Source organism: Myotis yumanensis, unplaced genomic scaffold, assembly GCF_028538775.1.
Source record: "Myotis yumanensis isolate MYYU_CA2020_CCGP unplaced genomic scaffold, mMyoYum1.0.hap1 SCAF_4, whole genome shotgun sequence".
NCBI classification, from domain to species: domain Eukaryota; kingdom Metazoa; phylum Chordata; class Mammalia; order Chiroptera; family Vespertilionidae; genus Myotis; species Myotis yumanensis.
Genome location: NW_027223755.1, coordinates 77,382,651 through 77,404,893, shown reverse-complemented (window position 1 = coordinate 77,404,893; position 22,243 = coordinate 77,382,651). Strand labels below are relative to the sequence as shown.

Genomic DNA, 22,243 nt, shown 5'->3' with positions numbered 1-22,243 from the left:
CAGCATATCACTTCATATGAGGAAGTTCTTGGGCGATTCTGTATTTTAGATGTCAATGAATGTCTTGAGAGTCCGGGCATTTGTTCAAATGGTCAGTGTATCAACACAGATGGGTCTTTTCGCTGTGAATGCCCAATGGGTTACAACCTGGATTACACTGGAGTACGCTGTGTGGGTGAGTGTTGAATCCACATTACCTAAAGTTCTATTTTATGTCTCATATTCAGCAAAAGGTCTCTCTGGTACCCTGGGTGGTGGTGGGATTTGCAAAGCCAGGATAAATGGCTAGTAACTGCTCTTTCTATTCCCATCCTACATTTTCCAGTAGGCCTGGTTTATGTGAAAGTGGAGAGAGTTGCCCAAACTCTGCCTTCAACCAAAATATACAAAATCTGATGTGTCTAGAGATTTACAGTTGCCAAAACCACTAACTGGGAAAGAGATCCGTTTTACTTTATGACTTTCCACGCCTGCTCTTGCAGCAGAAGACCACATCCCTCTCTTGAGTTTGAGTTTCAGGGCAGGCATGGCTGTCTGGGGGCTCAGGGCACACTTGATCCTTCAGGGTCCTCGGTCCTCTGCACTTCACAAAGGCTGGTCAGCCAAGGCCGAGGGAGGGGTTTGGGGTGGGAGACAAGAGTCAAGTATGCCCTCCATAGAACCTGGAAATGTGTGAGGGCCAGGTAGATGTTCATGGGTGTGCTTTGATTACTAAAACTCCACCAAATTTTATGGCATTTTCTTACTCTTTTTCAGATACTGACGAATGTTCAATTGGTAATCCTTGTGGAAATGGTACATGTACCAATGTTATTGGGAGTTTTGAATGCAATTGCAATGAAGGCTTTGAGCCAGGGCCCATGATGAATTGTGAAGGCAAGTGATAATTCCTTATCATTTCTTCTTTAATGTCTCAGTTTTTATTTATAGTATCCTGATATTCAAGTGATGATCATTTCATCACAAATGTATTTACTTTACTTCAATGAGCATAGTTACAATAGATGCTTTAATGCCCTTGCCTGGTAATTCCAGCATCTGGGTCATCTCAGAGTTGGCATCCATTGATTGTCTTTTCCCTTGAGCCTTTTGCCTGGCTCTTCCTTGTGTTGGTTAATTTTGGATTATACCCTGGGTATTGTGAATAATATCTTTTGGAATCAGTTATATTGCTTCTATGAATGTGGATGCTTTTTTCTTAGCAGGCAGTTAACTTGGATGAAAATAAAAGCAGACTGACAGGCCTGTGGAAGACAGTGGTTCAGATTTCAGTTCTGTTCTTTAAACCTTAGTGGCTAGCCCCTTTGATTCACACACACACACACACACACACACACACACACACACGCCTGGTTAAGTCTCTGGCCCTCTCCTTTTTGGAGTTCCCCCTCACTCTTCAGCCATCTTGGTTGCCCCAAGACTCCTACAGAAGCCGAGAAAGTTTCTACTGAAGATTTAGCTGCCAGGTGCTGTAATTTTTAAAACAATAAATTGGGAACTTATTCCTTGCTGGTTGTTTGCTGAGTTTCAACTATAACCAAAAACTACTTTAGATAGGTTTTGTGTGTGTGTGTGTGTGTGTGTGTGTGTGTGTATGCGGGTGCATGCATGTGCATTTAGAGCAGGGGTCCTCAAACTTTTTAAACAGGGGGCCAGTTCACTGTCCCTCAGACCGTTGGAGGGCCGGACTATAGTTTAAAAAAAAAACTATGAACAAATTCCTATGCACACTGCACATATCTTATTTTGAAGTAAAAAAACAAAACGGGAATAAATACAATATTTGTATTTGCATGTGGCCCGCGGGCCGTAGTTTGAGGACCCCTGATTTAGAGTTTATAGTTGTTATTTGTGGGAGGATTAGCTTGTTAGGCAAGTAAAGGTAAGTGATACTGTCTCCATACCAGAAGTGGAAGTTAGATTATCCTATTGCTTTCTGTGTAACTGCCAAGTAAATTCATCAGTGTTTGTTTAAACAAATAATCAGAGCCCTCGGCTGAGCCCCTGCCTATCTCTTTGATCAGATATCAATGAGTGTGCCCAGAACCCTCTGCTGTGTGCTTTCCGCTGCATGAACACCTTCGGGTCCTATGAATGCACATGTCCGATTGGCTACGCCCTCAGGGAAGACCAGAAGATGTGCAAAGGTAAGGCCACAGGCAAAGAAGTGGTTAGACCTTTATTTGCCATGCTGGGAAGATATTGTAATGATTTATAGTTCTCAGCAGTCTTCTTTCAGAGCTTTACAGAAATGTTTATGACAGCATTTTACTGGTAGGTTTTCATACCTAGAGACAAGACACTTGATGATCTGTTCAGTCAAGTCAAAGATAAGATGGGTTGAGGAGCTCACCAATTGTCACACTCTTGGGCTCTTCATAAAGAAAAGATTGTCCTTTCCGGGACTTCTTACCAGTAGGACCAATGCTGAAACTTATAAATCTAGAATATAGCCAACAGTTTAAAAAGATGGAGCTCCTACGTGATTACATTTTCAGACTCCAAAAACCAAATGTATGACTTAAAAGTACAAAACAACCTGACTGGCATAGCTCATGGTTTGCAGGCTTGATCCCCACTGGGGAGCATTCAGGAGGCAGCCAATCAGTAATTCTCTCTCATCATTGATGTTTCTAACTCTCTCTCCATTCCTCTGAAATCAATAAAAAGTATTTTTAAAAAGTACTAAACAATGGTCTGTTTCTGAGAACTTCCTATTTTTATATTTTTTTGTTAAAATTATTTTATAGACCTGGACGAATGTGCTGAAGGGCTCCATGACTGTGAATCCAGAGGCATGATGTGTAAGAATCTGATCGGCACCTTCATGTGCATCTGCCCGCCTGGAATGACCCGGAGGCCTGACGGAGAAGGCTGCATCGGTAAGGCTATGAGGGATGATGTCGCTTATTTAATATTTCTACTCCAAGATAGATTTATGGCACTATTCCAAAATCATCCCAACTGCAAGGCAATTATTTTCCCAGCTGTTTCAAGCTGTGCTAGACTTCTTCCATCTCAGGGTCCAGCCAATGCAATAGGTTCTGGAAAATGCAGTGGCAATTATGCCCATCCTAGAATCTATGCCCTCTTGTTTTTCATAATTCTGTGTCCTGTAAATCTAAAACACTGAATTTAAAAGGGTAAAAAACTCCTTGCAGCAATTGTGCTCATATAGCAAAATAAAAGTATGAGTTAATGGTCTCTATCTCTTTTCTAATCATTCCATGAATAAGGAGAGTAGAAGCAGATAATCTCCAGAAACCTATTACAGGCTGGATATCTCTAACCTTGGCCATATTTTCAACATATTTGAACTTCAGTTAATTTACCTATAAAGCAAGGAGGTAGGGCTGTTTCTCTGAGATGACTTCAAGGGTTTAAAATGCTATGATTTTACAATGCAAGCCAAAGTCTCATGCCATGTAAGCTGGCCATGGCCCCTGCATGCTATCTCAGCACTTCTTCCCAAAGGTGCTGTCACCTGAGACGCTGAAGCCTATTTACTCCACAGTCTTCCTTCTCCTTGAAAATGGGTGGCTCCCCTCCTTTAATTAAGAACCTGCTGCTCCCTCCTAACCTCCAGTATGTAGAGAAATGTGGGTATTTTGGAGGAACATTTGAAGATTACTAATAATTTATTATTTTGGTAAAAAACAAAACAAGTGTTCAAATGAATCTATTAGTGATTTCCTGGTGCTAGCACTGGAATAGAGAGTGGATGCAAATGGACACTAGGGATCCTTTTGGGAGACGGAAATGTTCTAAAACTAGTTTGCAATGATTGCACACTTAATTTATTAAAAATCATTGAATTGCACACTTAAAACACAAATTATATAGTATCTGAGTTATACTTCAATAAATGCCAACAGAATACTTTTTGGGAATTCATTAACATTATATAAATGTAATTGATGAGAAGGCTTCATTTTAAAGATGATGGAATAAAAATGTGTTACTTCACGCCCATCCTGTGAAAATTTTAGAACTATGACAAGGGAGAAAGAGAACTGTTTTAGATTAAGTGAAGAAATGGTCACAACCACAGGCTGAAAAATATTCTTGAAATAATAGAAAATTTCAAACAAAAACACAGATGTTCAGCAGCATATTTTTCTTTAGGCTTTGGCAGAATACATATATCTCTAAAAGAAACTGCCCCAATTTAAAATGTTCATCCAGCAATCTTCGATTAGAAGATAAAGGACATAGGTGAATGAGAGCGGTATGGAATGTTTCTGTAGCAGCCCAGTTCCGTACTGCAGTGTCAAAAGATGCAGAAGTGAAAGAGAAATCGTGTTGACACACTAAGACTTTACTCAGAGCCACACTGACCTCCAAGTTACCTGAAAGCTTGAGAGTACATGTCCCTAGGACAGAGAGCATCACAGATTTGGTGAGAGTTTATTTATACAACAGCCTTGAATTGGAACTATGGGTTGTGCCCAGTTCAGCACTGGTGACCTCCTACACCATTTTTCAGCAAATAGCTGAACTGGAGAAAATTGTTCAGAGATGAATAATTACACAAAACTACAACTAATGCATATATATACTGGGGTGGGAAGTGGGTAGAGAAAGAAGACAAAAGAAACAAGAATTAGACTAAATGCCTCAGAAAACAAAAGAAGAAGATTTTTTAAAATGTTTTGGTAACTCTAATAGATATCAATAAAATTCAAATAGAAAGAAGAGATTGAAAAAAGATAAAGCAATATCAAGAGATAATGGTCTAACAGAGCTTAGGAAAAACATTAAGCTACCACAGAAATTAACATCACATTAGAAGTAATAAAAAATAGAAAGGGATGACAACACAGCCAGTAATGTGAATATGGAAGTAATTAATAAGAAGACGACAGGGGTAGAAAACAAAGTCAGTATATGTATAAATGAAGTCCCTGGGGAAAAAAGAAAACTGAACAATAAAACAGGAAAAAATGTTTAACTATATTTGTAGAAGAAATTCTTGTAGAAAGTATTTAAACCAGCATATCAGAAGAGCCCACCGCTCCATGGAACACTGTTGCGAACAGTCATTCATTTATTCAATTATCTACCAAACATCTGTTATGTTTGTGATTCTTGGGATATCATAATAAACTGGAAGGACAAGTTTTCCCTTCTCCACCCCAACCCTACTCTCAAGTGGTTTATGTTCTAGTCAGAAAGAGCATTCATCAAACAAATAAAGAAATAATCAACATGATAACTTCATAGAGTGGTAAATCTTTTCAAGAAAGTAAGATTAGTGACTGGATGGGAACTACTTTAGAATACACTTCTAAGGAAGCCTTCTCTGATGAGTGACATTTGAACTGGGAACTAGAAAAAATAAGGAAATAGCAAGAGCAAAGACCCATAAGGCAGGAATGAAAGTCAGTGTAGCTGAAGTCCAAAGGTAGGCACGGGCATTGCAGGCCATGGTAAAGAGCTGGTTTTATGCTAAGGGCATGTGGCAGAGTAACTCAGGGTGTGTGCCCTAAAGATGGATGGTGAGTATGAGAACTCTAGTTTCATACTTACTAGCTCTATGACCTAGAGCCGTGGTCGGCAAACTGCGGCTCGCGAGCCACATGCGGCTCTTTGGCCCCTTGAGTGTGGCTCTTCCTAAGCCTTAGGAGTACCCTAATCTACACTAATAAAAGAGAAAAATGGTAATTAGCATACGACCGCTACCCTTCCCATTGGCTAATCAGCATATCCTTATGCAAATTAACTGTCAGCCAAGATGGCGGCCGGCAGCCAGGCAGCTGGAAGCGAACATGAGGCTTGCTTGCTCCCGTGACTGCGGACTCCAACGTTCCCCGCCTGCCTTGCAGGCCTCTGAGCTGGCAGTTTGAAACTTTGTAACAAATATAGCCGGCTGGGATCTCAGAGCTGAAGTTATACATTGTTTCGATTATAGAACGGCAAACAAACCAGCAGCGGAAGCCTCAGAGCTAGAGCCAGAGCTAAAGCTGGCCCAGAAGAAAAAAAAAAAGAAAAAAAGGAGTGTTTGGGAGCTTCAGTCAAAACCACCAGCCTGAAAGCAGCCCTCAGCCCCTCACCCAGACTGGCCAGGCACCCCAGTGGGGACCCCCACCCTGAAGGGTGTGTGACCAGCTGCAAACAGCCATCATCCCCTCATCCAGGCTGGCCAGGTACCCCAGTGGGGACCCCCACCCTGATCCAGGACAACCTTCAGGGCAAACCAGCCGGCCCCCAGGCCTCTATTCTATATAGTAAAAGGGTAATATGCCTCCCAGCACCGGGATCAGCGGAGCCGAGAGGTCTCCTGGCACCAGATCAGCATGACAGGGTGCAGCGCCCAAACCCCCTGATGGCCCTGCGGCTCTGTGTGTGACAGGGTGTGGCATCCCAACCCCCTGATCGGCCCTGCTCTGTGTGTGACAGGGTAGAGCCATAACCTCCCCATCGGCCCTGCCCTGAGTGTGACAGTGGTGGTGCCCCAACCCCCTGATCCGCCCTGCTCTGTGTGTGACAGGGGGCGGTGCCCTAACTCCCCTATCAGCCCTACTCTGTGCGTGACGGGGGAGCTCCCCAACCCCCTGATGGGCCCTGCTCTGTGCATGAGAGGAGGGAGCTCCCCAACCCCCTGATGGGCCCTGCTCTGTGCGTGACGGGGGGGGGGGGGGGGGGAAGTGCCCCTACCCCTTGATTGGCCCTGCTCTGTGAGTGATAGGGGGCAGCACCCCAACCCCCTGATTGGCCCTGCTCTGTGCATCACAGGGGGTGGTGCCGCAACCTCCCCATCGACCCTGCCTTGAGTATGATAGGGGGTGGTGCCCCAACCCCCCAATCAGCCCTACCCTGAGCATGACTGAGGGTGGCATCACAACCTCCCAATCCACCCTGCTCTGTGCATGACAGGGGGCGGTGCCCCAACTCCCCAATCAGCCCTGCTCTGAGCCCGACCAGGGGCTGCACCTAGGGATTGGGCCTGCCCTCTGCCATCCGGGAGCAGGCCTAAGCCAGCAGGTCGTTATCTCCCGAGGGGTCCCAGACTGCGAGAGGGCACAGGCTGGGCTGAGGGACCCCCCCTTCCCCCCCGAGTGCACAAATTTTTGTGCACCGGGCCTCTAGTTAAGTTAATAACAATGTACCTACCTATATAGTTTAAGTTTAAAAAATTTGGTTCTCAAAAGAAATTTCAATCATTGTACTGTTGATATTTGGCTCTGTTGACTAATGAGTTTGCCGACCACTGGAGAGCATCTGGGGGAGGGTGTGCCTTCTTGAGAGCAGGCTGGTCTGACCAAGCTGGATGATTTACTAAGAATGTTTCACAGAAAGATGCTGCTTAAAATTATCTGATGTGTTCCCTGGCCAGGAGCAAACTGTTATTTTTATATAGAACAAAATGGAGGGAATCGCCAAATCTTTTATCTCATAATCAATGGCTTGCCTAGAGCAAGTTTGCCTCCCCATGTGCCTCAAATTTCCCATCTAAAAACAAATAGGAATGATGAGGTGACTTACCTCCAAAGACTATTGGGAGCTTTAAATTAGGGAATGCATGTAAAACACCCTTAGAACAGCCCTTGAAATATAGTTACATTTTGATTAAGGGCTAGTTGTTGTTATTCTCTAATTTACATTTTAAAAGACCTCTGATTGCTTTGTAGATGATACATTGTAAGGGTGTGAGAGCAGAAGCAGCATTCATTTAGGTGGCTATTTTAATCATCCAAATGAGAGGTGAAGGAGGCTCAGATAAAAGCATAGAGCATGCCATAGACGAATAGAAATGTGGTGAAATTGACAGATTCAGAATATACTTTGGAGATAATCAACAGAACTAGCTGATGGATGGATTGGATATGGTGGGTGAAGGAAGAGGTATAAAAGATGAGTTCTAGGGCATTTGCTGGAATAATGGTTGGATGAACCTACTATTAACTGACAAGGGAAAGACTGGAAGAAACAGGTGTGATTACAAGTATAAAGTTCTGTTTTGACCATGTTAAGTGTAAGATATGGTTTAGCTTTCCAGTGATAACACCAAGTAGGCCATATTTATAGATTGCTGGAAAATAGGTAGTGTTTAAAAATCGTAAGATTGGATGAGAACACCAAGAGAGAATATAGAGAGTGGAAGACGTAGTGACTGACCTCTGGGCACCACAGTGATTAAAAATGTTTGGAAGACACTCTGGCCTGTTTGGCTCAGTGGATGGAGCATCAAACTGCGGACTGAAGGGTCCCAGGTTTGATTCCAGTCAAGGGCACATGCCCAGGGTGCAGGCTCGATCTCCAGTAGGGGGCATGCAGGAGGCAGCCAATCAATGATTCTCTCTCATCATTGATGTTTCTGTCTATCTCTCCCTCTCCCTTGCTCTCTGAAATCAATAAAAATATATCTTAAAAAACATATCAAGAAGACTAAAAATAAGTTGCCCGCAAGATAGGAAGTTCTCTAGGTCAGTGTGAAGCTATGAGAGTTACAAGAATGGATTATTCAAACACATAGGGAGTAGTCACTTGTGTCTGATGCTGCTGAGATATCGAATAAGACACAGACAGAGAAGCAAGAGACTTGGTGATCTCTTCAGGAGTACTTTCCATGTTGGGGTAGACCACGAGGGTTACAGAAAGGACCCAAGATTAGGAAGTGGAAACGGCAACCATAGGTCATTCTTTCAAGAAATTTGTAGGGAACCACAAAAGACGCCAAATAGCCAACACAATCTTGAGAAAGAAGAACAAAGCTGGAGGCATGATACTTCCTTATTTCAAACTATATTATAATATAGTAATCAAAATATTATGGTATTGGCATAAAAACAGACACAGGTCAGTTTTGGAGAGAATAGCAAACCGAGAAATAAACCTATACATATGGTGAATTAATTGTTGACAAAGGAGCCAAGAATATACTGTAAGCAAACATAGTCTCTTCAATAAGTAGTGCTGGGAAAACTGGACAGCCACATGCAAAAGAATGAAACTGGACCACTCTCTTACACCATACACAAAAATCAACTCAAAGTGAATTATATACTAGAAGGTAAGACCTAAAACCATAAAACTGCTAGAATAAAGCATAGGAGTATGCTCCTTGGCATTGGTCTTGGCAATGATTTTCTTTCAACACCAAAAGCAAAAATAAACAAGTGGGACTGTATCAAACTAAAAACTTCTGCTCAGAAAAGGAAACCATCAGCAAAGTGGAAAGGCCACCTATGAAATGGAAGAGAATATTTGCAAACCACGAAACTGGTAAGGGGTTAATATCCAAAATATACAAGGAACTCATACAACTCAATAGCAAGTAATAATAATTGATAATAATGATAATTAGATTTTTTAAATGGGCGAAGGACCTGAATAGTCATTTTTCCAAAGAAAACATGCAATGGTGAACAGGTATATGAAAAGGTGCTCAACAGTCACTAATCTTGAGGTAAATGGGGAAAAAACACATCCCATAATGAGATATTACCTCACACCTATTAGGATGGTTGTTACAAAAAAGATTAGTGTTGACAAGGATGTGGAGAAAAGGGAACCCTTGGGCACTGTTGATGGAAATGTAAATTGGTACAACCACTATGTCTGTTCAAGAAATTGAAAATAGAACTAGCATATGATCTAGCAGTTCCACTTCCTGGTATATATCCAATGGAACAAAACCATTATCTCAAAAAGGTATCTGTACTTTCATGTTCATTTATAATTATTTATAATAGTCAAGGTATGGAAACATCCTAAGTGTCTGTGGATGAACAGACTAAAAAAAATATATACAAATATGCTATCACTTATATGTAGAATTTTTTTTAAGTTGAACTCACAGAAACAGAATGAAAAAGTGGTTCCTTAGGGGCAGGGGTTGGGGAAATCACAACAGGTTAGTAAAAGGGTACAAATTTGCAGTTATAAGATGAATAAGGTCTGAGGATCTAATGTATAACATGATGATATAGTTGGTAACACTGTATTATATAATTGAAATTTGCTAAGAGAGTAGAACTTAAATATTCTCACACACAAAAATGTAAATCTGTGATTGATGGAAGTGTCAATGAACTTGATGGAAGGAATCCTTTCAGAAAATATGTGCATCATGGTGTGCACTTTATCTCACAGTTTCATTTGTCAATTATACCTCAATAAAGCTGGAGTAAAATAAAATGGGAGTCAGAGAACTGAGCAGAAAAAAAAAAAAGAAATTTTTCCCTAAGGGAACAAAAATGTGGTAGTAGCTGGAGGGATAATATGTTGAGAGAGATTATTTTTTTAATCACGCTGAGGGAATGATTCATTGAAAAAAAAGGAGAATTGTGAAGTCTGGAAGGTAATCCAGAGTACAAGTTCAAACACTTGACCTTTGAGAAAAACCAGAGATACTTCTGCTGTTGAAAAAGAACAGGAGATTAAAAATGAGGGCGCAGACAGGTGGTTCATTGTGGGAAGATGAATGAGTTCTTAATATGTGATAGTCATTTTAGAAAGCAGAAGTGTGGACATACTAGGAAGGATAGGATTGTCAAGGGAGTATCACTACTGGTCTGAGATTTCAGTTTTGCACTAAAGCAAGACCTAGTCTGTTTGCTGCACTGCATCAGGCACAAGTAGGTAGAAGGAAATGAGTGTGCATAGCATAATGGACAGTGAAGTGATGGGTCATTGGCAATCCTGAAATTGCCAAAGCATAGAAAGTGGAATGCTGGAAATCAGAATTTCATAGGTGGCACAATATCACACCAAGATACACCCTAGTAGATTTACAAATTTCAACAGCAAAAAAAGAAAGGAAGAAAGAAAGAAAGTAAAGATGGGAAATGAATTTTGTTGGCTGTAGACAACCAGGCAGAAAAAGAAATTACCTGCAAGGTAGGAAAAAAATCAGTGTACTCTTTTTTCAAGTTCTCTCAGTAATTCTTAATGCCAATGGTAGCATAACAAAGGTAAGGTAGGCCTGGCCTGCGTGGCTTAGCGGTTGAGCGTCAACCTGTGAACCAGGAGGTCATGGGTTCGATTCTTGGTCAGAGTACATGCCTGCCGGGTTGCAGGCTCGATCCCCAGTAGGGGGCGTGCAGGAGGAAGCCAATCCATGATTCTCTCTCATCATGGATGTTTCTATCTCCCTCTCCCTTCCTCTCTGAAATCAATAAAAATATGTTTTTTTAAAAAAAGTAAGCTATGATTTTGAGGCATATCTAGTTATCTTTCAAGTATAAAAACTATATTATACATTATCAAATGTTGAGGCACTCAAGAAGTATATCCAACAAAAGCCCTTCTTGAAAAAAATAGCTCAATTCAAACAAATCAAATAAAAATAAAGGTGAATGAGGGATAGGATTAAATCAAGAAGACAGACCTTGAACTCTCAAGTTCTAGAAATAACAGACACTATGCAATTACTTAAATCCATACCTTAGCTCAATCCTTCTGCATATATTTTAAGTTTTCCGCACAAGTTATTTTTGCTAAAAGGGGAACAGTATCTATACCAACATACATCATGATGAATTTCAGAACACTTAAGAGCAGAATGTAAACCCTTACTGTATAAATCCTTTTTTCTCTAGAAGGAGAGAAAAACCAGATTTCCTACACATGAACAGGAAAATTGGGTAAAAGGAAACAATGGAACAATACTTTCAAAACATTCCAAGGAAAAATACTTTGGAACTGAAATTCTATACTCAATCCAAGTGAGAAAGCAAGCAAAATGAGAAGTTGTCAGATGTGTGTTTTAGAATATTTACCACACATGTACCTTCTCTAGAATGATAACCAAAGTATATACTCATATATTTTCTTAATTAATTCAGGAGGAAGTAGTAGTACATATGAAACAATGGTGAGCCAAGAAACCAGTAAACCTCATAATTTGGTTAAAATAGATGCTCATGGTGGATAATATATTTTTAAAAAAAAATTTCTAGATCACAAAGACCTGGCAAGTACCACAGGGGGAGAACAGAAAGAAGTAAACTCATGGCAAGGTACTTGTTGTTGCCAGAAGCTTTTTAAACAGATACGTATTAGAAAAGTATTAAGAGTGTGTATTGAAGTTGTCCCATAGTTACCACTAGAAGAATAGAAAGAAGATTATAACTTCCAAATATGAGTTTGGGATGAGAGAGGATGGCATAGAAAAGTAGACTAATTTAATAACTATTGAGAGAAGGGGGCAATAGCATGGTAGATATAAAACAATATAAAATGGCAGGTAAGAATCCAAATATATCAGTAATCATAATAGTCATCAGTAATCATAATAGATATAAGTAGTTGAAATGGCTGGTTAACAATAAATGTACTTCTAAAAAATTTTTTAATCCAGGTTAGTGCTTTTTACAAGAAATGTACCAAATCAAAATGTGAGAGAGGTTAAAAATAAAGGATTGGAACAAGATATTCAAGGCAATTGCTGAAAAAAGAAGCACATGCAAAATAAAAACCAATAAATTGAAAATTTAAAAATATATAAAGAACAATTTATCAAAAAGATTTCATTGTCTTACACTTTTTTACACTCCTAACAACATAGTTTTGGGGGTAAAAAAACTCAAACAAAATTTACAAAATATTAAATGATCACAATAAGTAGGTGTATAGAGAATTAAAAAAAACAACATTTTGCTCTTTTACTCACCAGCCTTCCCTAGCACCTACCACCCCTATGCCCCAGTTTTTCTCTGATATCACAAAAATGACATCCTCTTCCCCAAGATTCTTCTCCTCCTTGTCTGGTGTCTATCCCTTTTGGAGGTCAATTTTCCAGTTCTTCATCAAACACCACCCCGTCCCTGCAAGGGGGGACAAGGAGGAAGAGCACACTTTGTTAAGAAAGAACCCACCTGGAAGATGAGTTAAAGTTGAAAATAAATCAGTATTCACACATGACTAGTTTTTATCTCATCATATTAGTACTTTAGTGAAGACGTTTTAAACAAGATATAATCCATTATAAGGTAATTTTAAATTATAATTTTATAATCTATTCATTATTCACACTATTTATTTTTCTAAAGATGAAAATGAATGCAGGACCAAGCCAGGAATCTGTGAAAATGGGCGTTGCGTTAACACTATTGGGAGCTACAGGTGTGAGTGTAATGAAGGATTTCAATCAAGTTCCTCAGGCACTGAATGCCTTGGTAAGTTGATATATGCGTGTATTTTACTTGGTAAATAAAACATGTTTTATGATGTCATCACAGAAGAGCTCTACATATATATCCTTGTCTACTAAACAAATCTCTCAATCTTAGTAACCCACATACCTCTTCCTGAAGATACACACCTATTAACATGACGTATTTGTCCGTATGTGCGTTACTTGCACATCTATGTGTCATATAAATAACATTTTAAATAGTCTTCCCAAGATTAATATTAATTAAAGTCTATGGAAAATGTGACTTTAGTAAAACTTACATCAGGGGATGATGATTTAATTCCAAAAGAAAATATTTTTAATGTGTGGTAAGCTCTGCTGAATTAATGATATTAAAGTAAAGGCCATATTTTAAAAAATGCAATAAAGGTTAAATTTTATTTTATGGTACAGAAAAATGTTTTAGAAAATATTTTCTTATGGAAAATATAAATCTCAAACATTGTGTTGTATTATAATGCATATATTATAAGCTATTTTAGTACATTATGAGCAGGTATTAAAGTATGGAATAGTAAAACTTAAGGCAAACCAAGAGAAATAAGATTACTCATCATTTGATTTGGTGTAAAAACAGCATGTTTCAACTACATCAGATTTTTCTCAAAATGATGTCATCTGTTTTAAATCCTAGGAAATTATTAGTCAAGAAAATATATAGTTTGTTCAGTCTAGACCTTTACTAACCATCAGCCTTTTCAAATATAAAAAGTGGTCTTTTCTTTTTATATTATTAACAGTTTCACTAGGATGGTTCATAAAAACCATATTAATGATTTCTTCCCTCTCTACATCAGAGAGATCCCTATCCTTGTTCTAAAAACATCTACTTAGTCTAAATGTTTGAACCATCTTTTAGATGTAGAAATTAAGAGATTAAATTGAATATGTACCAGATTTATAACATAGTCTAGAATTTTCTTTTCAAAAACAACTTCTGATACTTGTTTGCTTATTTAAAGGGAAATAATTTGATTTTTATTTGGATTCTACAGAAATGGTAGTTTACTATCACTTAGTTGCTGATGGATTAAAGAAAAATAATCTCTCTAAAATATAGTGTCACTTTTTGTCCAAATTTAACAAACTGTCTATAGTGATAAAACACTTTATGAACTTAACTCCCAATAAAATGTTATAATTGTTAAACCATCTTAGTATGACTGTTGCTATCAAAGAATATTTACCTTGTTAAGTTATAGCTAAGAATGAAAGTATTGATTATCCTGTTTAATTTGAAGTTCAAGGTAATGAAGTGTCAGTTCCATGACATTGATTCCTATTGACGATGCTGTCATTTCAGACAATCGACAGGGACTCTGCTTTGCAGAGGTATTACAAACGATGTGTCAGATGGCATCCAGCAGCCGCAACCTCGTCACCAAGTCAGAATGCTGCTGCGATGGGGGGCGAGGCTGGGGTCACCAGTGTGAGCTTTGCCCACTTCCTGGAACTGCCCAGTACAAAAAGATATGTCCTCATGGCCCGGGATACACCACTGATGGAAGAGGTAAGAACTTGAGGAAATTCGTGCATATTATCAAACAGTGAACTTCATTCATTATGATTAGTTTGAAGGAAAAGTGGAAAAATAATAATAAAAATAATCTATAATAATAAAAGCATAATATGCTAATTGGACTGGACAACCTTCCAGATGAAGCCAGGGCTGCGAGGGAAGTCCGGTCCCGGGTGCCAGAGGGAAGCCAGTGCCGGCAGCTGGGAGAAGGAAGGTCTACTCTTGCATGAATTTTGTGCATTGGGCCTCTAGTACAATAATAATCGCTAAAATATTTTTATGGATGTGTTTGTATATACTTTTTGCTAATACTTTTGAGACTTTGTATCAAATCTAAAAGGTAGAATTTATTATTCCCATTTTAACAGATGAGGAAACAAAACACAAGCTAAGATAACAAGTAATTTTCCCAAGATCACACCCTTTTTAAGGGATGGACCCAGGAATGGAACATATCTGTCTGACCCCCAAAGGCCATGCTTGTAACCCCCAAACTATACTGACTTAAATAAATGTTATTTATTTATTTGAGTGTGCACCAAAATTTAGTCTGTTTTAACATGTTTACAAAACAGCAACTCTCATAATTGATTAGTGGTTTCCATTTTTTTTGTACAACCAACTAATTTCCTGAAAAATACCATTTTCCTCTATCCCTATACAGATTCCCAACCCTATGTCTGATTATTTGCTAATAAATCCCTTTCTTTCAAGTCTAATGCTAGTGCAGATTTGAGGCCAATCCATGGGAAATTATCACAAATTCCAAATTAGTGGAACTTCACAAAGAAAGTTTTCTAGATTCCCCCCAATATAATTCATACTTAGGTTGCAAAACGAGTAAACTTAAACAGGGCTTTCAACACAGTCTTCATTTGTTTATCTCTTCCCATCACTGCAGATTATTTTTATGTCCCTTCCATGTTGCCATTCGTCTGAATGATGAAAAGGCACCATGAATGTTGGTTGTTAGTTATCTTGTGTCAATTCCTTAAATTTCTTGGTTTCTAACCAGTTTTAACCTAAAATATATATTGACTTCTACTTGGTTTTGGTTTCGGTTTTGTTTTGGCCCACAGATATTGATGAATGTAAGGTTATGCCAAACCTGTGCACCAATGGTCAGTGCATCAACACCATGGGCTCGTTCCGGTGCTTCTGCAAGGTGGGCTATACCACAGACATCAGTGGAACTTCGTGTGTAGGTAAGGCAAGACATCTCTGTGTGTGGGAGCTTGTCAGCTACTGTTTCCTGCAAGTCACTTACTGTCAGTAGAGTATCTTTATTAGGGAGCTCTGCAATGTACATGTTATTAAAATGATGCCACTCCTTTCAGTAATGTGGCTCTTGGTATCATCGTAGTTGTCTGAGGCCTTGTCCAATCATTTGGGACACAGAACTGTTCAATTATAAAAAATGAACTTTCAACATTTTATATTTTAATTTAAGATGTATAAATGACATTTGTTTGTCATTGTTTTTTTTTTTTTTTTTACTTATTTTTTTTTATATTTTATTGATTTTTTACAGAGAGGAAGGGAGAGAGATAGAGAGTCAGAAACATCGATGAGAGAGAAACATCGATCAGCTGCCTCCTGCACATCTCCCACTGGGGATGTGCCCGCAACCCAGGTACATGCCCTTGACCGGAATCGAACCTGGGACCTTTCAGTCCGCAGGCCGACGCTCTATCCACTGAGCCAAACCGGTTTCGGCTGTTTGTCATTGTTTTGATGAGAGAAAAGGGATTTTGGTTGTGGATGTGTGTGTTTGTATATAAAGAGGGAATGCTTTGTGCTTGTTTCTCATTGCTGGTTTTTGCATAATATAAATGTCCAGTAGCAAAACAGTTTCAGTACAGAAACCTTCTACATTTTTACAATCTCTTTTTCTAATTTAATTTTTTTATTGTCTCACCCACGTGATTCTATCACAGTTTGGGGACAAAGGTGATTTGCCTTTATTGAGTCTTCCCAAAATATTCAACTTTGTTTTCATTGAAGAAAAAAAATATTTTCTCCTTTATGATTCATCAACTTAACATGATAGTCTCTAAATTGCCTATTTCATTAATAAAGCACACCTGGCATGAGAAAGTTAAGAAAAAACAGACTCATAGTAAGCATTTGTCTCACTTGGTTGGGCATGAAAGTAATGGAGAATAGGCTCTTAACCATGAGCTTTCAGCATTCTGTGGGTATCAATCAATATGTTTTATGGAGGAAATGTAAATTGTTTGCTATCGATCGGAGTCCTAGCAGAAAAAAAGGTGGCATAGTTGAATGAGGACAGTTTAAGGAGGGCTTAACAAAGGAACCGTCTATAGTGGTGTGGACAGTGTCTATAGAACCACGGGGAGAGTGCTGTGTACTAGGGCCATACTACTCCTGGACCAAAAGGAGGGAGGGAGAGGTTGCTGGGATCTGGAAGGAGAAAGTTATGCACAGAAGGCTGCCTTGAGAGGAGCTATGACCTCTGATCCCATGACTCAGTCAGCCTGAGCCCACCTTGCAGGGAAAGAGTTGAGGAGACAAGGACCAGCCAGAAGACAGAGAGCAAGAGAGCAGGGTCCTGGGCCATGAGCAGCCTGGACTAGGGACAGGACTGGACCTGCCAGGCAAGTGGAAGATTTCCAGCACAGTCCATGCCCCCGCAAGCTACTTCAGGGAGTGTCAGCCTGGAGAGTTTAAGAGAAATTCTGCTACATCTACATGTCAAAAAATGTTTTTAAACCCTTGCTTTTAAGTTTATGGCTCTCAAATTGTAAACCAAAGTACATTAATCTAAAGAATTGAGTGGGTGTTTTAAACTCGGTCAACTGTCAAGATATTATATTTGTCCAAGATCCATAGATTGATCTACAGAGTAAACCAGTGCATTACTTGAGGGAAAATTGTTCTGTGCATCATTTCTCCCTGGCTGTTTTCCATTTTAAGTTGAAGAGGAAAAGCTAAATGAATGAAGTAAGAAGAAGGAGGGAGGAAAGAAGCTAGTTGTTTCTTTTACCAAGAATTTAATCTTCACATCACTTTGATTTAGATCTTGACGAATGTTCCCAGTCTCCGAAACCATGCAATTTCATCTGCAAGAACAGCGAGGGGAGCTACCAGTGCTCGTGTCCGAGGGGATATGTCCTGCAGGAGGATGGGAAAACGTGCAAAGGTGGGGGAAGAGCTTCTGGCATTTGTGACCCTTATCTATGTCTCTTCTTTCAGATTCAAATTTAGCTAATTGGGGACTATGCCACATGCACCTTCTTCAATCTCATTTTCTTAGTGACCATTTTATTACTCATAGAAAATTCTAATAAAGGACACGTGGTAGGAGGCAGGCAAAATTAAAACCCATGTTGCTTCCTAGAGCAACCCACACACATTAAAAAACAAATAAAATGAAAACAAATTAATTTTGGTGAAGGAAGAGATTAAGACAAATAACTAAAATGATATTTTGTTTTTGTTTCTTATCTAAGATTTCATTTCTGCAAACTATCTTTATTACTGCCAGAGTCTAAAAATGAACTGTTAAATTTAAATTTTTTTGCTTTGGTAGTATTAAAAGTAATTATCAAACTAAATTAGATCATTAAAATAGCTCCAATACTATACTCATATATTGAATTTTATATTAAATCTCATCAGTATGAAATTATTAGACTGAGGAAATTCCTGTCTAATTAAATTTTTGAAATACAAATTATGTTCAAGAAAATGGGGTTTTATTTCCAATAAATAAAAAAATAGCAAGCAGTACTGTTCTCTTGTACCTATTTAGTGAACCATTATGAGTCAGTTTAATTTTGCACATTTATAATGAGTACAACTAAAGCGTGTGTGTTTTTAAACTTTAAAATAATGAATTAATCTTGTTTATATCTTACATTGCTTTGTAAATGTACTTAAATATATTTTTCTATCTTAAGTTCCAATCTAACCAAAATCACATTTTGAGTTTTCTGTCCGTCCAGTCCAGCTGTTACCTCCAAGTCTGACTAGAGTCACAGATGCTGTGTTTTTGCTTCCTCTGGTGTTTATGATGGTGACTTCATTTGGAACCTGAGACCCTGACTCGATGTTTGCGTTACGACCTACATCAGTTTCCAAATTCTGTTTTATTTTTATTTAACCCTCTCCCTTAATAGGAATAAGTGACCAGCCATGTACTAAACTGTACATTCAATACAAGAATTATAATCTTTGGATAATAACTTTGAGAACAATTCATGGAAACCACAGTGATTCCTTCATTCAATTTCTTATTTTAAGAAAACTTAGTGTGATGTATCACCTTCATCAGTCTGTCACAGTAGCCCATAATATGTATGCTGCTTAGGTATGTGAAAAGAAACTGCTTGTCATATGCATATTGAAGCCTATAAAAATTCCAGCAAAAACTTTGGCAGAATATTCCCAGTAGATCAAACACATCTCGTGTGGCTTCACGACAAAGGATGCCTATCCAGATACCACTGCTCTGATTTGCATGGGCTTCTCTCATTTCAGACCTTGATGAATGTCAAACCAAACAGCACAATTGCCAGTTTCTCTGTGTCAACACTCTGGGAGGTTTTACCTGTAAATGTCCACCTGGTTTCACCCAGCACCACACTGCATGTATTGGTAAGACAAAACTACAAATGGGAAATTTTACAAACTTTGATAGATGCATAAAACTTGTACTTAAAATGGTAATGTCTCAGTACTTATAGTTAGAACCAATCCCTCATAATTAGTGGTCTACAATTGTTGCTTGCCCTAGCCAGTTTGGCTCAGTAGATAGAGCCTCAGCCTGCGGACTAAAGGTTCCCAGGTTCAATTCCGGCCAAGGGCACATGCCTGGGTTGCGGGCTCTATCCTCCTCAGTAGGGGGCGTGCAGGAGGCAGCCAATCAATGATTCTTATCATTGATGTTTCTATCTCTCTATCCCTTCCCTTCCTCTCTGAAATCAATAAAACTATATTTTAAAAATAAAATAAAATAAATAAAAATGTTGCTAATAATATAGATTTTTTTCTCTCTCGGGGATAATATTCAAAGGGAAAAAAGACCTATACTGTGTAGTCTGAGCACACACACACATAGTAGGCATCTTCCAAGCAGTGCCTTTATATTGCATTTTAAATATGTGTTCAGATAAAATCTGATCAAAGGTTCACTGTAATTTGGACCATGCTAATGAACATGTTGGGGTTTTTAATGTTAGAAGACACATATGTTAAGGCTCTTTCGGTCATATTATTGAAAACCTTGTCCTCGGTCAACTCAAAATATGTTCCACTTTCACATCTCTTGAAATATACTCTTTCTTCCTACTTTTACCTTTATATGACAGTGAATACTGGCATCCATTTCCCTAAAGTGCTCTTTTCACATTGGGAAACTTAGCCTTTCATAGTTCACTTTTTATTTTATGTAGTGAAATTTGAATCATGTAATAATTTGTCTTTGCTAGACAACAATGAGTGTGGGTCTCAGCCTTCCCTTTGTGGAGCAAAGGGGATCTGTCAGAACACCCCTGGGAGCTTCAGCTGCGAATGCCAACGAGGGTTCTCCCTTGATGCCACTGGACTCAACTGTGAAGGTGAGTTTATTTGCTCAAAAACCCTTAATCACATACAGCATGCTGTTTTCTTTTTCCTTCCGAGCCACTAAATGAGAAATGTTGATCATCTCAAAAGAAGAAAAATATATTTAAAATTTAGGACCCAGCAATTTATTTTTGTTCATAAGTTTCCATAATTATTCTGAGGGCAGAGGAAAAATTTAATGTGCTGAAACAAAATTTGGTGAGTACAAACTGGCTTCTAAAGTAACTGAACTGTTTACTTCATTATTGATCTAAAAAAGAATTGAACTGAAAAAGAATTCTATACCTAATATGGTTTACAGTAGTGAATGAGTATACTGTACCAGGAAAAAAAAGGGGGAGGACTTTTGTTCTATGATACCTAAATGTATAAAATTAAGTGTAAGAGAAAGAACCAATTGTCATAGAGAACTGGAAAAATGTATCAAAAGCATGCTGCTAATTATATAGATTTTAGCAGATGGCAATTTGTGTTTTATTTATTTTAGTCGCCCTCTTCTTATTCTTAGAAATATAAGATTATGGAGAGATTAACTTGGGAACTTACATGCATATATGCATAGCACATGGGCACGAAAAATAGCGTGGTGAAGCCTGGAGGGGCGGATGTGGGATGGAGGGGGTTAATGGGGGGAAAAAAGGAGGGACATCTGTAATACTTTTAACAATAATGAAAAATTTTAAAAGAAATAAATTATTATGAATTCTAGAAATATATTCAAAGTTTTTAAGATACTCTTTATAAGTATTATAGAGCTTTTATATATGTATCTAATTTGCCACCAAGAAAAATTTAGTTTTAAATTTTTCTACTTTAATATTTTACATTTGAAGTCATTGAGACTTTGAAAGCATTCTGAACATACAGCTGCTTGCCACGTGTGAGTTCAGCTTGTGACTATCCACATAAGATACCATTTATTAATTATCCATATAAATTTGTTACATACACATCAAACATGCCAATTTTATTTCACTCTTTATGGGTAGATTTCAAAGCCTCATTGTCATTCCAAAAGAGTATGCACGTATGAACAAAGAAATTATTCCATATGTGTAATAATACCACATCGTGTCTAAAAATAACATTCTTAAATACTTAAAATTTGCCTCTAATTAATCTTGAATGGTAATAAAAAATTTCTGCGTGCAAAACAATTATACTTTCTTTAAATTTTATTGATTTCAGAGAGGAAGGGAGAGGGAGGGAGAGAGAAATAGAAATATCAATGATGAGAGAGAATCATGATTGGCTGCTTCCTGCGTGGCCCCTCCTGGGGATTGAGCCTGCAACCCAGGCATGTGCCCTGACCGGGAATTGAACCATGACCTCCTAGGTCATAGATCTACACTCAACCACTAAGCCACATTGGCGGGCAAAACAATTATACATTTTAGGTATCTCTTTAGTGCTGGTACCTTCCTGAAAATGAAGATTACAGTCAATCACTTTTGAATCTACTAGAAATGTAATGCAAATATATTTATATCACTTACCAAATAAATCAGACCATCTGCAAGTTAATCCATCCAAAATGCACAGCGTTTGTGGTTGCTGTGGTTGAGTTGATGAAATTAAATGTTATTTAGAGCATTGATGTGGTGTGGTCTGGTGGATAGTATAAGAGTGAAGTCTTATCTCAGAAACATTCTTTGTACCACCACTGCCTAATAACCTTGTGACTTGGAAAAATCACAGCCTTTCTTTGTGTCTTGTTTGTTCCCCTGATAATAGCTATCCCAGGCTGTGTTTGGAGTGTATCTAAGAATAGTAGAAAAAACTTACATGAAGATCTTGCTGGGCTTGTTTTTGCAGATGTTGATGAATGTGATGGAAACCATAGGTGCCAGCACGGCTGCCAGAACATCCTGGGAGGCTACAGGTGTGGTTGTCCTCAAGGGTATATTCAGCATTACCAGTGGAATCAGTGTGTTGGTGAGCACTCACTTCTTACATAGCATCTGCTTTTCTGACCTTAAAGTATCTTTAAGTAA

The 22,243-nt window shown here is 38.5% G+C and overlaps 1 protein-coding gene across 1 annotated transcript in view; it reads left to right on the top strand.

The window, feature by feature from the left end:
• Nucleotides 1-22,243, top strand: part of FBN2 (fibrillin 2) — a 244,389-nt gene that overhangs the window by 211,602 nt on the left and 10,544 nt on the right. Inside the window, exons 52-62 of the mRNA XM_070411499.1 lie at nucleotides 50-175; nucleotides 757-876; nucleotides 2,025-2,147; nucleotides 2,751-2,882; nucleotides 12,996-13,121; nucleotides 14,445-14,651; nucleotides 15,740-15,865; nucleotides 17,701-17,823; nucleotides 19,164-19,280; nucleotides 20,114-20,242; nucleotides 22,065-22,184. Of these exons, the coding sequence (XP_070267600.1) occupies nucleotides 50-175; nucleotides 757-876; nucleotides 2,025-2,147; nucleotides 2,751-2,882; nucleotides 12,996-13,121; nucleotides 14,445-14,651; nucleotides 15,740-15,865; nucleotides 17,701-17,823; nucleotides 19,164-19,280; nucleotides 20,114-20,242; nucleotides 22,065-22,184 (1,449 nt within the window). The remainder of the gene's footprint in view (nucleotides 1-49; nucleotides 176-756; nucleotides 877-2,024; nucleotides 2,148-2,750; nucleotides 2,883-12,995; nucleotides 13,122-14,444; nucleotides 14,652-15,739; nucleotides 15,866-17,700; nucleotides 17,824-19,163; nucleotides 19,281-20,113; nucleotides 20,243-22,064; nucleotides 22,185-22,243) is intronic.